The sequence below is a fragment of the Montipora foliosa genome, chromosome 5, assembly GCF_036669935.1.
Source record: "Montipora foliosa isolate CH-2021 chromosome 5, ASM3666993v2, whole genome shotgun sequence".
Classification (NCBI taxonomy): domain Eukaryota; kingdom Metazoa; phylum Cnidaria; class Anthozoa; order Scleractinia; family Acroporidae; genus Montipora; species Montipora foliosa.
In genome coordinates, this window is record NC_090873.1 from 36,213,804 (window position 1) to 36,229,917 (window position 16,114).

At 39.9% G+C, this 16,114-nt stretch overlaps 2 protein-coding genes and 1 pseudogene across 2 annotated transcripts; 1 reads left to right on the forward strand and 2 right to left on the reverse strand.

Moving 5' to 3' along the window:
- Positions 1-6,639: 6,639 nt before the first annotated feature.
- On the reverse strand, positions 6,640-10,153 carry LOC138004143 (neurotrypsin-like; annotated as a pseudogene).
- Positions 9,453-13,907, reverse strand: LOC138002662 (fibrillin-2-like). The gene is made up of 6 exons (XM_068848663.1): positions 13,904-13,907; positions 12,324-12,647; positions 12,094-12,240; positions 11,327-11,599; positions 10,035-10,157; positions 9,453-9,475 (listed from the first exon to the last, which is right to left on the reverse strand). The coding sequence occupies exons 1-6, from the start codon at positions 13,905-13,907 to the stop codon at positions 9,453-9,455; spliced, it is 894 nt and encodes a 297-aa protein (XP_068704764.1).
- Positions 13,908-14,866: 959 nt separating this feature from the next.
- On the forward strand, positions 14,867-15,775 carry LOC138002663 (uncharacterized). Its single transcript, XM_068848664.1, has one exon. It carries the CDS (start codon positions 14,867-14,869, stop codon positions 15,773-15,775), a length of 909 nt encoding a protein of 302 aa, XP_068704765.1.
- Positions 15,776-16,114: the final 339 nt, after the last annotated feature.

Consider the following 16,114-nt stretch of genomic DNA (forward strand, 5'->3'; position numbering starts at 1 on the left):
AACGAAACAATTAGAATGTCTTTTTACAAGTTATCTTGAATTGATAGATGACGTTCTCTCAGTAGTCGTTCTTGCGTAATTAAGCTCCCTATGGAAATCCTAACTGACAAACTGGCTATTTCCACTGATGTTATACACGCAATAAATATCTGCATATCTTTATTGCTTTCGCCAGATTTTCTTAATTCAGCCACCACTCGATCGTTACACGCTGTGGGAAGAGTGCGTCTTGTTAAGCACGAAAAGGCGTTCAATGAATTATTTATTGAAGAATACATTTTTAATGTGGACCGAACACATTAGTAGTATGAAATGAAATGCCTCACATTTTCTTCATATTCCGTGTTTGCCAAAGAAATCGTTTCCTCTCATTTCCAAACACAGTTATCGGTAAGATTGAAGGGGTAGTTTCTAAAGAAACTGTGGTGCTGCGTCGGTGGGGAAGTAGTATACAAAAATTTGGTTTATCAACGGAGTTGATAATGTAAATTGACCACCGTACAGAGATTCTAAAAGCTGACGTTTCGAGCGTTAGCCCTTCGTCAGAGCGAATCGAGGGATTATGGGTTACGTGTAGTTTTTATAGTAGAGTAGGAGCTATGCTATTGGTGGTAACATGGCAACGTGAAAAGTAGGAATATATTAGTTAAATGAAAAGCGTTCGTTTAAGGGTGCCGATTTGAAAGATGATTTTTTGTTCCAGATTCTTGCGGCTTTCCGTCGTACCTAGATGTAGGGAAAGGCCGCAGATAGCCATGTGTTTTTTGGAGTGGTTAGGCAGATTAAAATGGCGAGCGACTAAGATTGTTTCACAATAGCAAAAACGTTCTCTTATCCATCCGCAAAGACTTACTTTGATGAACTTTACTCGGGTGTGGAATTAAATAACTCTTTAGAGAAATCAATACCATGTAGTCACATGCTAAAACTGTGTGTAAACTCACACCGAGATTTTTTAGTGTGAAAAATGTCGTGATGCTTTCAGAATACATTGCACTGTCAGAAATGTAGTCCGCGCGAATAGAAGTAATTACCTTGCTTAGCAGAGGTCCCTTGCTTTCCCTGTCTACCAAGAAAGGACCTAACCTCTGCACGGTTCTCCTCAAAGTTCTGCCACGCATGCGCTACGTGAACAGTATGCAACGTCACTTCCACTCAGCCGCCATTGGGCAAGCGTAAAAATTCAAGTTAGTTATAGCTGGTTTTAAACAGGTTAAGAGTTTAATTATTCGTCCAAAGAGATTCGTGCAGAGGTTTCCCTTCCTTCTCGCTCTGTCAAAGAGGGTAATAGATGACAGTGATATAGTATTATTCACAGAGTTGCTATAAGTTAGCAACTAACCACCGAAGTGGAGGTGGCTAGTGGAGGATATTTACCTGCAATGTAAGCATTGTTATCCACCACAAGCCACCGACACTGAGGTGAATAGTTGTTTTAGTATATTCTAAAAGGGTGAGATAATAAAGCACAAAGGATGATTTTAACTCATTTATTCCTGCAAAGATTACAGTCACATTTTCGGGCACAAATTCCGCGCGAACTGTTCGGAGGTGAATAGCAAAGGATATCAGGAGTTTGAGTAGCCAATCAGCGCGCACGTTCAACGCAATCCGCTGTTTTAGTCTATGCTAATATCAGATATAATTCCTGTTTGGCTTACTGCATGCTGCCCATTGTTTCTAGCTGGGAAAGACCCATTTTACGTTTAATAACTCTGTAATGTTTGTCGTGACGTCACCTATTGTTTTTACTATGCCAACCAGAACCCAATTGGCTGTTGAAACAATGACTTTCTTTGTTCCTTGGTTGGCAAATTTGAATATCAAAAGAAATGTGACGTTAATGTTTGTAAACAAAAAAAATCGCTATATATAGATTTAGCCAAGCCTAAAAACGAAGCTCCCGTTCCTAACCCTAGAAAGCAACATAGTGTATACGGAAATGATTATTCTTCTGCATAAAGTACAAAATTAATCGTCATTAGTGTATACATTTTACAGTGATCAAACACTTCTGTGCTGACAGCAGAAAACAAACAAGCCTCGCAAATAATAATCAACAATTTTAATCAACAACTAAAGCTGAAATTATAAGCAGAGTAATTCCTTTCACAGCATTTTCCTTTTGACTGATAATCTTCACACTCTCTCTCTCTTCAGTTAGAACATAGTTAATGCATGGAGATGGTTGTGAAATTCGGCAAGTCTTTTTGTTTCATGTTGTTTTGTCTGTAATTTTGGCCTTGACGGTGCGCAAAACACACCTTTTTTAGAGAAGATAACCAATAAACTACTTCAATTAAATTATGCGCAACCAATTTGTGAAACCCATACGAAGCGAAAACAAAAGATTGTGCACTGTCACGGTCAATTCAATATCGATTGCGACAACATTATTCTCGCTTAAGTTTCAAAACCAGTCCCTCGATTAACTATGGTTAGAACAACAAGAAAAATTACTAACTAGTAATAGTTGACATTTGAGCTGCATCCATTGTAGTATAGTTGTACGCAGAATTCAATCTGTCCATCAGGGCCCAGACAGAGGAATGGCCCGCTTTAGCATGAGAAAATAGTTAATCATGTACGTACGACTGCCAGAGACAGAAAAAGGCCTAAAAATATACCCGCGTCGGAGTAAAAAAAGTTACAACTGACTGCCTTTCCTTAGTGGGTCATTTTAGCACTTTTTAATGAAAAACGTGACGGAAATAAGCTGATCACGAAAACCTGACATTCTAAGCACTAATATGGGACAACCGAAAAGCGAAGAAAATCTGAAAGACCTAAAAACAAACATAACTTAATGATGCAATACAAGTAGATCTCTCATCTGAGCTCTTTCCGACAACTTCCTCGGAAGATCTGCATAAGACGACTCTTTTCGATGCTTTCACGACAGGTGAGACTGTAAGGCGAACATTCCCTGTCTTGGCTGCTACCGCAAAACAAGACGACTTGTTGATTGGAAAACAGACAAAGTATAGTAAGTACAAAGGATGGTTGAAACCGATTTGGATGAGAAATCACCGACTAACTGTAATCACATCACTTACTTTTAGCTGGTAAGATAAAAAAAAAAAAAACAAAACAAAGAAAAATACACAATTGCAGGGGGAAAAGGAGCCGTAAATAGAAGAGCGAAATTTAAGGGAAAGACTTAGCGCACCCTCTCTCCAGGGTCGAAACAGTGCTTACTTGGTTTTGAACAATTTGTAACAAGCTTACGTAAGTGCTTATCATTTGTCTCTAATTCTAATAGAACGCATGCACATGACCTTAGTAATACAGTCTAGGTTTCTTTTACTTGCATTCATTTAAAATGGTAAGTCACTTTGGTTTTGTTTCCCCAGCAAGATGAGTAGGCCGCAAAATGACTTTGCCAGTCTACTTATCCAAATTTGTCACAAAACTGTTAGAAAAGTTGCTCCTTTTGTAGTAAGATTATAAAGGAGTATCATCAAATCAGTGCAGTGTAAAATGCACACTCAAGGCTGTTGTCTTGAAACTGATGCAAATAAGCTGTGACAACAAAATTCTTCTTCTTCTTCTTCGTCTTCTTCTTCTTCTTCTTCTTCTTCTTCTTCTTATTATTATTATTATTATTATTATTATTATTATTATTATTATTATTATTATTATTATATCAAGGAGATGACACGTAGCGAGAATCCACCATAACTTCGAACAGTCGTAGCAGTATAGCGGGACAATTCAAACCTAAATCTAGTTTAATAACTAAGTTCCCACTATCACCCGTTGGCTCATTGCATCCGAAGTTGTAATCGGAGAGACGTACCTTCTACTCCTGCGAAGGAGCACTCGGATCTTTTCCATCTGAGCAACCCCGAGTCACCATCGGTAAAAACATCTTCCTTTCATTCACCGGGGTTAACATGTGTCACAGTGGTAGAGCATCTGAACCAGTAATCGGAAGGTCGAAGGTTCGACTACTGCGAAGGAGCACTCGGATTTTTCCGAGTATCCCCGAATCACCATCGGTAAAAATATCTTCCTTTCATTCACCGGGGTTAACACATGTCACAGTGGCAGAGCATCTGAACTAGTCATCGGAAGGACGAAGGTTCGACTACTGCGAAGGAGCACTCGGATTTTTCCGAGTATCCCCGAATCACCATCGGTAAAAATATCTTCCTTTCATTCACCGGGGTTAACATGTGTCACAGTGGCAGAGCATCTGAACTAGTCATCGGAAGGACGAAGGTTCGACTACTGCGAAGGAGCACTCGGATTTTTCCGAGTATCCCCGAATCACCATCGGTAAAAATATCTTCCTTTCATTCACCGGAGTTAACATGTGTCACAGTGGTAGAGCATCTGAACTAGTAATCGGAAGGACGAAGGTTGGACTCCTGCAAAGGAGCACTAGGATTTTTTCGAGTATCCCCGAGTCACCATCGGTAAAAATGTCTTCCTTTCATTTACCGGGGTTAACATCTATCACAATAGTAGAGCATCTGAACCAGTAATCGGAAGGTCGAAGGTTCGACTACTGCGAAGGAGCACTCGGATTTTTCCGAGTATCCACGAATCACCATCGTTACAAATATCTTCCTTTCATTCACAGGGGTTAACATGTGTCACAGTGGTAGAGCATCTGCACTAGTAATCGGAAGGACGAAGGTTGGACTCTTGCAAAGGAGCACTAGGATTTTTTCGAGTATCCCCGAGTCACCATCGGTAAAAATATCTTCCTTTCATTTACCGGGGTTAACATCTATCACAGTAGTAGAGCATCTGAACCAGTAGTCGGAAGGTCGAAAGTTCGACTACTTCCGAGTATCGCCGGGTCACCATCAATATCGATCAATGTAACTTGCGATAGTAACCTCCTACTAACCGAGCGTGAGGGCCGTACTGAGGATTTTTGGCCCTTGGTCGTGGCCGCACAAAAACGACCGAGATCCAATATTCCCCAGAACGTTCCCGAACAATTGAGGTTAGTAAAATGTTTATTATATGGCATCGTTTGTTTGAGTAATCGGACACTTCTTCGCTTGGTGAATGTTCGTAATCTTCGCCATCCACCAATGAACTTTAAACGACATTGTTTTACATGGGAAACTAAATTTCGCACGCTATAAATTTACTGTGATGATAAAATTAAATTTCCGCTTTTTTTAAAAAAAAAAATAGTGTTTCGCTCAACTTGACTTTCCCGGGAGAGAGAAAAAAATACAGAAACGGATTGTGTCTAAGGCATTGGTTCCTACTGTAAAATCCCGACCGAAAGCCAGCCAATCAGAGTGCTCCATTTAGTCCGAGAATTGCTTGCCATACAATAAATGTAGTATCTCCAATAATAACTTTTGTTAAGGTCAAAATATACGTTATAAATTCTCAAGGAAATCTTCGTGATTTCAATCTCAATAAACCAGAGCATAACCATCTCTATGACCAAAGAAATTTAAAGCCCAAATCTTATGCTTTTAGCACGCAATCCACGTGAATCTTCCCTTATTTGGATATCATGTTAATTTTATTAGTCACGCAAATTATTTTCTCTAGGTTGCAATAATAAAAACAAGCATTGTAAAAATTGGGATCAAAATGGAGAATGCACAAAAAAATCTAGATTTCGTGAACGAAAACTGCACTCTGAGTTGCAAAAAGGTTAATTCTGTGAAGAACAAACGTTTCTTGGCTCATCTCGTCTGGTTCATAAGAACGCACAAGGGTGAGGTGCTCAACTGTATGACGAAAGAAAAACGGAAACGAAGAAAAGAAAGAAGCAAAAAAAGGAAAGGCTGGAGTTGACTTTGGTTAAGAGAGTATGAAGGTAAGAGAGGTAATCCCTCATATTGGCGCTATTGTCATCGTAATCCCTCTTAAGTTATTTTTAGATCTCCTGCGAGATCCGGTATTTCCACGAGGGTTACCTGATAGGCAATCATATGTCCCCATTTTTACAGCTGAGCGAATTCTCACCCAATGACTCGCGTCGTTCGCGAAAATCAGTTAATCCTTGTGGGAATACCGGACTACGCAGGAGATCTAAAAATAACTTAAGAGGGATTACGATGGGAATAGGGACAATATGAGAGATTACTTCTGTTACCTTTATACTCTCTTGCCTTGGTCCTGAATACGAATCCGGTCGCTTGCTTTCTGTAAATACAACCAGTTAAAACTAGCGATGACGTCTTCTGCATAACAAAGTTAATCCCAGCCTCGCTTTCATTCAAATGATGGATGACGTAGCCACACGAACGTGGAAAGGACAAGTGTTCGCGCGGGATAAGGTCAATTTATTTTGGACACGTTGCCTTTAAGCAATCAGTGTCAATTAACAAATATCAACCCAAGCCTTGTTAACAATGCCTTGTAAAAGGAAGACTAGGAATAAAAGGATCAAAGTGTGACAGAAAAACTTTATATACTCGAAATGAGATGATCTTACTTTTAGATTTCCATTCCTGTCGTTCCGCTTTGGCCTTGTTCTACTGTTTTCATTGCATTATTATTTTATTTTCTCGCTTCGTAATACTCACAACGGAGACCAAAGGTATCATCGCTACAAATATGATATCATAATAAAGGATGATAATTAGGACACTAACTTATTAATATTTTGAAATTATGTGAAATGAAGCAAAAAGTAATTGCTAAATGAAAGAGTTAATAACAAACCACGCTTGCATCTTCACCGTGACCGCAGTTGTGAATTTCCCATCCATTATGGCTACAGAAAGATAGGGAAGCTTCTCCACCAGCGCAGTGCACATCATCTAACCAGATCGGACCTGATCCTTGGCCATAATATGCATTTTGGTACTGACGTGCAGCTCCAGAGAAACCGAACTGGCGACACGCTACGCTGGTATCATTCATATCCCAGTGATCATCACACACTGTGCCCCATTGTCCGTCATGATAAACTTCAACGCGGCCATAGTTAGCTCCGCCATCAGCTAGACGAATCCAGGAACAGTTTACACTGGCATCTCTGCTGTGAGTGCAGTCATGGACACCCCATCCTCGATTCCTGCAATCGTAGATGTGCGCCTCGCTGCCTGAGCAAGCTACGTCATCCATCCAAATAGGACCAATACCTGGACCATAGTAAGAACCATGGTACGCTGCAGAAGCACCAGGGAATCCAAGCTGTCTGCATATTACTCTCGCATCGTTAATATCCCAAGTGTCGTCGCAAATTGTACCCCACTGACCTTTGTAGAAAATCTCTACTCTGCCACTTGATTTGGAGCCACCCTTTAGACGGATTGAGCCAGGGCCAGGTTCCTGAAAGGAACGCGTACTACAAAAACTTAGATACTATTGACTGGGCATAGGAGATTTGAAACAACCAGGCATGGCAAGAGAGGAATAGGCGCACCGTGTTCAAGTTAGAAACAGAAACAGCAACAAACTAATAATGGGTACAATGCAATATAAGCAGGTACAAGGAAAGAGGTCGTGGCTCCAACGCCCCTTTGACTCGCTAGCTACACTTTTCAATACACTTCACCCGCACAGTGGTAGCCAACTTTACTCCTGTCGTGATGTTTACCCTCGTAGGCCTTGTGGCCTTTCGGTTTTGATCGTTAATACGGTGTAACTCTGCCTTGTGAAGAGTGCCTTTTGCTAACATATGGTTGTTTTCTATACCGAACGCTTGTTCAGTTGATGGATTAACAAGATTTAGCCTGTCATGTGATCATTAGTGGTTTCACTGTTGTGTTTTTAGTCGAGTATCTCGAGAAAAATGTCGTATGGCATATGCTCGTATTGTTTCAGTTGAACCAGGTATCATTACCCAAAACCTTTGATGATTCCTTTGCAAATACAATATGCCTGACCTCATTTGATTGGCGTGCCACCACTATATTACTCTCTCTAATACGGCGCGCCTACTTCTACCGTGCTTTGCCATATCCTAACTTGCTTGTGTCTGTGTTCGTCGTGCTGTCCCTAGATTTTTGTCGTGCTTTTTGCTGTTGGGAACTGCGTTTTGACCCCTGCTTTCGATAGATATGTATGGTACTAACACATCTTTGCTCCTAATGGTAGAATGTCGAAAAGTCGTCCCCTGTCAGTGCTTGAAGAAGGAAAAGTAAAAGTATTATTTGGACTTGGTGGTTGATTGGTGAAGCTAATTCTTTTGATTGGTAATTTCCTGTCTCACACCAATCGTGTCAAATCGACAGCAACGTGAAGAAGCCCTCCCCTCCCCCCCCCCCCCCCCCTCTTCCAACCCCACATCCCAAAAAATACTGAAAAATAAACAAGCAAAGAAACACAAAAAGCCTGTCCGAGCAGAGCAGCGAACTAACGGACTCAATCCACTATGGCGCCAACCATCCGCATTGCTAACAGGCGAATTTTAACACCACCAGTCCATCCCTGCATTCTGAATTTCGTCAGAATGTGAAGGTATACATCAGTTCAATGGATGCCATAAATTTGCGGCTCTGTACGGCTATCAGTTCTATGTACGTTTGGAGCAATACCTGCGTAACGTGCGACAAATCCACTGTATTGAGTTACGTTATTGGATGTAAAGCGAACGCAGAGTTGATTTGAAGAACTAGTGATAGGCGAAGGAACAGAACTTCCGGTGAATCTCCCAAGCAAAGGGGAGGACGATGAGTTCCCATCGTACACGGTGACGAAATCATATCCACCGGAAGAAGGTAAGATGAAGCTTGGCGTTTGAAGAAAAATTCCAGAAACAATCCATATTGCTGCTGTACGTTGACTGGACTCGGAATTTGTAGTTTGATCGTATTATTCCGCTTGTATTGCTGACGTCGAGGACAAGCAAATTACTTGAGCAAGAATATGATACAGTCACCGTTGTTTCTGCGGAGGCTGAGAAAAGGTACAATGACAAAATTGGTGTTTAATATAATAATAATTTTGCTTCATAACTTCGAGGACGAAGGAACAATGTGCGGAGGCGTATCTTATGGAACAAGTTAAATATCGAAAGAAAATAAATAAATAAAGGTAGAAAAACAAAATACTGCAAAATAAAAGGGATAAAATGGTTGCTTATGATAACGAGGACGATGATAATGATGACAAAAAAGTGGGACACAGAAATTTGAGCTGTTTTCAAATGAGTATCGTAAAAGAAATACCAAAGTAATTTCTTCCATCATGCACAACAGATGTAAACAGCGCAATGAACCAATCCAAATTCGTAGCAGTTCAATGTAACTTCCTTAAGGCACGGCAAAAATTGCGCGTGCAAGTCGTAATTGGTTTTCGTTTTCCGTCTCATTGGTTGATAGACTGGGGCGTAATTTTTAAACCAATCACCAAGCGTAGCAATTGCAATCGGGTAATTACTTTCGACAGTCATTTGAGAACTACTCCAAAATATATCTGATTTCATAAAATGTCACAAACCCATCCGTAACGCAATCACGACAGCTCCGGTCACAGCAGAATAATTTTAATGCACACTGTTTAATAATTTAAATGTTCTATAAACTTAGTGCTGTCAATACTAACGATATAACAAGGTAAAAATTATGCAGTCAATGAGCCTTTTTTTTTTTCTTAACACAACTTGCGCAGCAACAATGTAAGGGTAACAGAATGAACAAGAGAACATCCGTAAAATTAAAAAATAAATAAATAAATAAAAAGGAGCAGGGAGACAAGAGACATGTCTCGTAGAAAGACAAAAAACCATTACATATAGATAACGCAATGTACATATGTTGGTCAATCTTCAAACCCTCCCCACGCTGAAGTCCAACAGGATAAGGAAAGCGAAAAGAAAGTGGTGGAGAAAGAGAAAGAGAAAGAGAGCAAAAAAGGAAAAGGAAATTCACTGGATTGCAAGACAAAAATGAGTTCGAAAGAGTTAAAAAAAAGAAGGAATTCTGTTAAAAAGATGAGGAAAATGAAGATGGAAACAGATAAAGGTAAAAGTCATTACAATGACGTAATATTCCAAAACGTTTACTGTAACTACCTCTTACTCTACATGTATATTTCAGTCACTCCCTTCTTACTTGTCGAAAATGTTTGTCAGGTTGAGCTGCATTTGGTGGTCTTACCTCTGCAAGCTTTTCCGTCCCCAGCGTATCCGGGCTTGCACGTGCACTGGTAGGAGCCAATAGCGTTGTTGCATGTAGCATTCACATGACACACAGGTGAAGAAGCAGTGCATTCATCAACATCTACAACATAAAGGAACAACTTTAACCGCGAGTACAGTAACATGCGGTCAATCTCCAAACCCGACCCAGTGAGTTTTGCTTTAAGTGATGGCGTCTCCTAGTCTATTTTAATTAAAATAAAACACAGCAAAATACTGTATAAAAATACAGTGTACCGAGGATGTTTGGATACAGTCAAACTCGCTCAAGAAATATGTGATTCAAATTCGTGTTTTACAGAACTTCTCTTTTCTCCAGGCGTGTTCGCTTAAAATTGAACCTTTTTTAATCTCAGAAACGGAAATTTATTTTATCCGATTTCATAAAATGTCATAAATTGCATCCTTAACGCAATCACGACAGTTTCCTTCAGAGCAGTGGAATTTAAACGCGACCTGTTTAATACTTCAAATATTCTATTAACCTAGTGCTGTCAATACTAATGCTAACAAGGTAAAAATTATGCAGTCAATGAGCCTTTATTTGTAAAGTGAAACACAACTTGCGCAGCAACAATGTTAGGGTAACAGAATGAACAAGAGAACGCCAGTGTTACGGAGGACGTACGTCTGAGTCCTGCCTAACACTCGCATTTTTCAATTGTCAAATCGCCCGTTGCCAAACAACTTTTATCCTATAACAGGAAAAACGTTAAGCGCGATTAACGTGCGGTCGATCTTCAAACCCACACCTTAAGTTAGATTTCAGTGAGATGGCTTTTGACTTTGTCAATCATAGTCAGAATTTATATGACAGGGGTTTTTTAGAAATCGAATGCCTACAACTATGAAATGATCCATAACCCATCTTTTATGTAGGGCTTAACGTGCAAGAAAAAGATATCAGTTTGACCCTTAAAGTCCCAGGTGGTGCCCCATGCATGGGCAAGTAAAATACGGTCTGCCGCTAGACATGAGTGAAAGATGTAAGTGGCTTTGTTGAGGCTGGTGATTAGTAATTTCCTGTCTCACACCAATCGTGACAAATCGACACAAACGTGAAGAGTTAGAAAACATGCCCGCAGACGATATTATTGGAGAGGTAACTGAGCCAACCGATTGGGTCAACTCGATCAAATGCAATGCCAGAGAAACGCCAGAAGGAAAAAAGAAGGTCAGCCTTGCGTGTGCTCTAATGGCTTTAAACAACAACAGTTGCAGTTCAAACAGTTTAGGACAGTGCCTTTGTACGAAAATGGACGCGTGATCGCGTTCGACTTGCTAGTACCCTTTGCTGTGTCAACCACTGAGAGTAAAAGGTTCCCATGAAGCTGGGGAAGGGTCTCGTCAATACTGCGGCTATCACACGGTAATGCTCACACCGTATGTGCTTATTTAAATTACTGCAGATTTTTCCGTCCCCAGCGTATCCGCGCTTGCAAGTGCACTGGTAGGAACCAAGAGTGTTGTTGCATGCAGCATTTTCATGACACACGGATGAAGAAGCAGTGCATTCATCAACGTCTACAAGGTAAAGGAACAACTTTAATTTAACTGCAATTAGCATGCAGTCCATCTGCTTACCAACACCCCCTCCCCATCCCCCTCCCTTACCCAATTTATTTTTGCTTCGAGGGAACCATTAAAACGTAAAAGAAGAGAAAGTGGTGGAGGACGAGACAGCTAGAGGGGTTGCTGCAGAAAAGAGAATACACACGAGGTTAAGCAAAGAAAAGTGGAGGTGAAAAAGATGAGGCGGATGCAGTTGCCGATGAAGATAGACAGGTAAATATAACAGTCATAAGTATGTAGAAAATGTTGGAGGAAGGAATTCTGATAAAAAAGAAAAATTAAAAAAAATAGATGAGGATTAAGATGCAGACGTAGGTGAAAATGAAGATGGGGTTCGAGATGGAGATGAAGATGAAAATGTAGAGGAATCAGGCCTGACGCGGGGGTAGAGATGAAGAAGGAGAAGGAGGAGGAGATAAAAGAAGTAAGAAGTTATCAATTCTCACCTTCGGTTTTCATATCGCAAAATGCATGTACTGGAATCCCTGGCTTTATTGAAGACATCCAGTATTTGCCGTTGGAGGCTCGTCCCTCACTCATCTTAATTTCCTTACAGGACTCAGCTGCTAGTTCAGAGATGGAGCCTAATTGGGCTGAAATTGAGAAACTTGTATTATTTCTTTATGTTTGCTTTAGCAGTCCTTTCTTGCAACAAACCTTCTAAAATTCCACTTACCTCTCTTTATGTATTTTCTGAAATAATGTCTGTCTGCATCTGCAATAAAATCCTCAGGTCTGGCTTCTTTGGTACGATCACTGAATTCGCACATTTGGAGAGACATCACAAAGTTGAAGCTTTGGCAACGATCATCCTTGAAGCAGGCCGAAAGGCAATGAAGTCCAATATTGGCCATCATTGTTTGATAGATGTGACCTTGCAACATCCATCCCAAGATGGACTCCTCAGATCCAAATGCAGGACATTGTTGAGAGTTTGTTTTAACGACAATTTGACAAGTGGCAACAAAAATCAAGAGCTTGGGCAGCGTTTTCCAGACAACTATAAAGAGAATAAAAATGCCGACCTTAAACAAGATCTATCTTTTTTTCTCAAATGAATAGTAGTTCTCCTATATGCGTTGATGGTTTTGGTTCGTTAGTATCTATAACTATATTCCGTAAGGGTAACATTACCCGGTTTTTTTTTTATTCCCGTATTTGAAAGTAACTCTATAATAACTAAAATGATATTTTGTTTCCAAATAAGTTAATTATTGATTTTTTTCCCAGTTCAGCACATCACTGAATTTGGTGATTCAAGTTGCAGCAAGCACGAGTAGAATTTTTTTCTCCTTAGTTATTTAATCGAGCATGAGATATCGGTATGCCTTTCTTCAATATTGCTTATAAAACGGATCGTAAATATCAGTTAAACTAAATTACGTACAAACAACTTTCTCTGACCTGAATCATATCATCGCTTTGCAATTCGCATTCCATGGCTGAACGACTAACGAGAGAAGACATCAAATTGCGACCCAAAGCTCTAGTTCTTAAATTCTTGAATAGATATACCAATTGCAACTTTCAGTCGAATGTGTCAATATTTAGATTACATTATGTTAAATTTCCTTACTGAGATGCTGGGAATTCTGGTCGTTCTATTTAAACAGGAAGATGACCATTGTCTCCAGCTACAATAGCCTGTATATATTCTATCTAGATAGGCACGCAAGATAATTTATTTTTCAAACTTAACCGCAGAGATGTAAATCACAATGGATTCTTTTTCTTCATTCACTCCTAAATTCGTATACATAAAAGAACATTAGAATACCCGATGGTACATCATATTAATCACATCAAAGTATCTCAAGCGCTTAAGATGTTCTCTCGCGACTGAAATTGAATCTGGTTTTAACTATATTGGGACGCTAATATTTACTGGCTCCTTACAAACAGAGGTACTTAAGACGTTTAGCTTTTTCTAATTTACAATTTCGCAAAGCTCTGGTGACCAATAGCACAATGAAAAATAAATGATTCACAAACTAGTCTATTATACTTCGGGCATTTTATAGGCTCTTTAATTCCAGAAATGTTAATCCGAAAAACCGGTGATCGGGCATTTCCAGAACATTTCATTTTATGTCATTCCCAACGACGGTCTTTAGTAATCTATCTCATTTCTTTAAAGTGATTATGATGATGATGATGATGATGATTATTATTATTAGCATTTTATGAAGGGATCAAAAGAGTGTGACAGAGCCACTTTAACATTTTTTATAAAGTCCTTCTTGGAAACAAACATACCCATATTTGGAGTTAGTTCCGAATAAATAACAATAATTTTTTGTATCCATCAGTTTCTTACAACCTAAATCGTGGTCAATCTCGTGGTTACAAATACACTATGGAGTCAACTTATTTTAATTTTCGACGTCTCAGGGGGTATCACTGCTTCAAGTAACGAAGGCCCTCAGCTGCCTATACTTTATACTATACAATATACTTTACGTACTTTCCCTTCTGATTTTTGACATATCACCTCTTTAAACAAAGAAATAATCACATTCATTTTGCAATGACGCCTTTTACAGTAAAGATTCTTAGCTGCAAAATCCAGGTGAATAGTATCCGCGGTGAACACAGTTCTATTGAATGAAGTATCATGTTGTCTGAAAGAGAGCCAAGTGCGAGATCGTGTTCTTTCATGGAACTTAAGGTCTGGTCTTTACTTGTGACGTCAGCATGTTGTTACTGCAGCAATGTAAACAGTGTAGGAAGTAATCTGCTCATGCTATCCTTCAGCAGCATGATTAAAATATATATAAAACTGCTCTTTTGAGGCCTTAAACTGCTGTTTAAAAGTAAAAAGTAAAATCCAAGCTTTCGCCGATCAACGGCACCTTCAGGGATTAGAAAATATTCCGCACGCGCTATATATATGCAAAAAAGGTGTAGGGTGAAATGTGTAAAAGATGTGACGTATGTATGAAAGCTATAGAAATGAACTGTGAGTAGAATACAAAACTCTAATATTGGAGTGTCTCTAAACAAAGGACCTCTAAAAGCGCTTAGGAATCGTCTCTAAAATAGAATATTAAAATAGCAGTTCTGCGAATTCAGTACATTCTTCTCGGGAATTGAGTGTGGGCTTGTACTTTCTAATGTAAAATGCTTCACAGAGGCGTAGATTAGCGGGGTCGTTTTCGCTCATAATAATCTTGACATCAATGCCTTTGTGACGCCATCACCTACCAAAAGGTGCCCCGCATGTCAGCCAAGACTGTTGAAAATAAAGTTAACGCAGCCTGGAAGAAGATCTGCCCACAAAATGAATTCCCTACCTTTATCCAAGAGAGCTTCCTCGCGTCAAACACGGATCTGCCCCGGTTCTACTATCTCATCAAGACACACAAAGCAAGCCCCGACATCAAAATGCGACCTATCGTATCCAATATCAATGGACCCACCCAACGCATTTCATGGCTCCACGCCCTTAAACCGATGCTAAAAAATGTCCCAGCCCATTTAGAAAACAGTCTCGAACTCATTAGATGTATTCCGTCTGGCGATCTTACAACAAACAAAGCGTTACCTTATTCATGCAGCCTCGATGTGGTATCCTTATACACCAAAATTCCTATACAGGAAGCCATCACCAAAGCTACAGACAGAATCCTAAACCCAGTACTCCACCTCTGCAGACAAGACGTCTCAGACCTCCTCCAAGTCGCGCTAAACAACATGTATTTTTCCTTCATAGATCAAGTTTTTTCGCCAAAGAGAGGGCCTACCTGCATGGCTTCCAGAATTTCAGGCACACTGGCTATCCTATTTATGGACAATCTTGAAACCATCGCCCTCTCCTCGCACCTAATGATAAACCCTTACAAGAGATATGTTGATGATATCTATCTCCAAACAATCAATGAAGAAACATCTCACCACTTTCACGACGTAATAAACAATGTGCATCCTAATTTGAAATTCGAAATTGAAAAACCAGAAACAACATCGAGTGGCCTGTCATTGTCATTACTCGATTTCAAAGTCACCATATCCAAGGATGGCAACAGCTCTTTTGAATTCTACAAAAAAACACCCAAGAAACCGCTATTTGTCCACCATCAATCAGCTATGCCAACCAAATCTAAACTCAACTTCATTGGCAACGAGTGAAAACGCATCAAAAACAGATGCTCCTCAAATATATCTGCAAAACAACAACTAAACACATTCGATGACATCCTTCGCCTCAACGGTTATCCAGAGAACAGTATAGAGCAGACAAAACGCCCGTAAAATCCACATCGAAACCCCCAACCTGGCAACACAGAATGGTCATATCTTAAGATCCCTTACATCTCTGAACGACTCAATCGCAGGATCACTAACATTTTCGGAAGAGAAAACATCCCAGTACGCATTGCTCACAAATCCTACTCTCTCAGACAAGCCCTATCCCACTCCTCCACGGCGCGCAAACGCACTAGAGACAAATGCCTTATCTCTAACACC

Bases quoted from the DNA above. Each gene is read 5' to 3' on its own strand.
- LOC138002663 (XM_068848664.1), top strand. From the start codon at position 14,867: ATGTCAGCCAAGACTGTTGAAAATAAAGTTAACGCAGCCTGGAAGAAG.
- LOC138002662 (XM_068848663.1), bottom strand. The intron at 11,600-12,093 runs GTGAGAATTGAT...TTTACCTTGTAG, and splicing joins TTGCGATATGAAAACCGAAG to ACGTTGATGAATGCACTGCT. The intron at 9,476-10,034 runs GTAAGACCACCA...TTATATCGTTAG, and splicing joins GGACGGAAAAGCTTGCAGAG to TATTGACAGCACTAAGTTTA.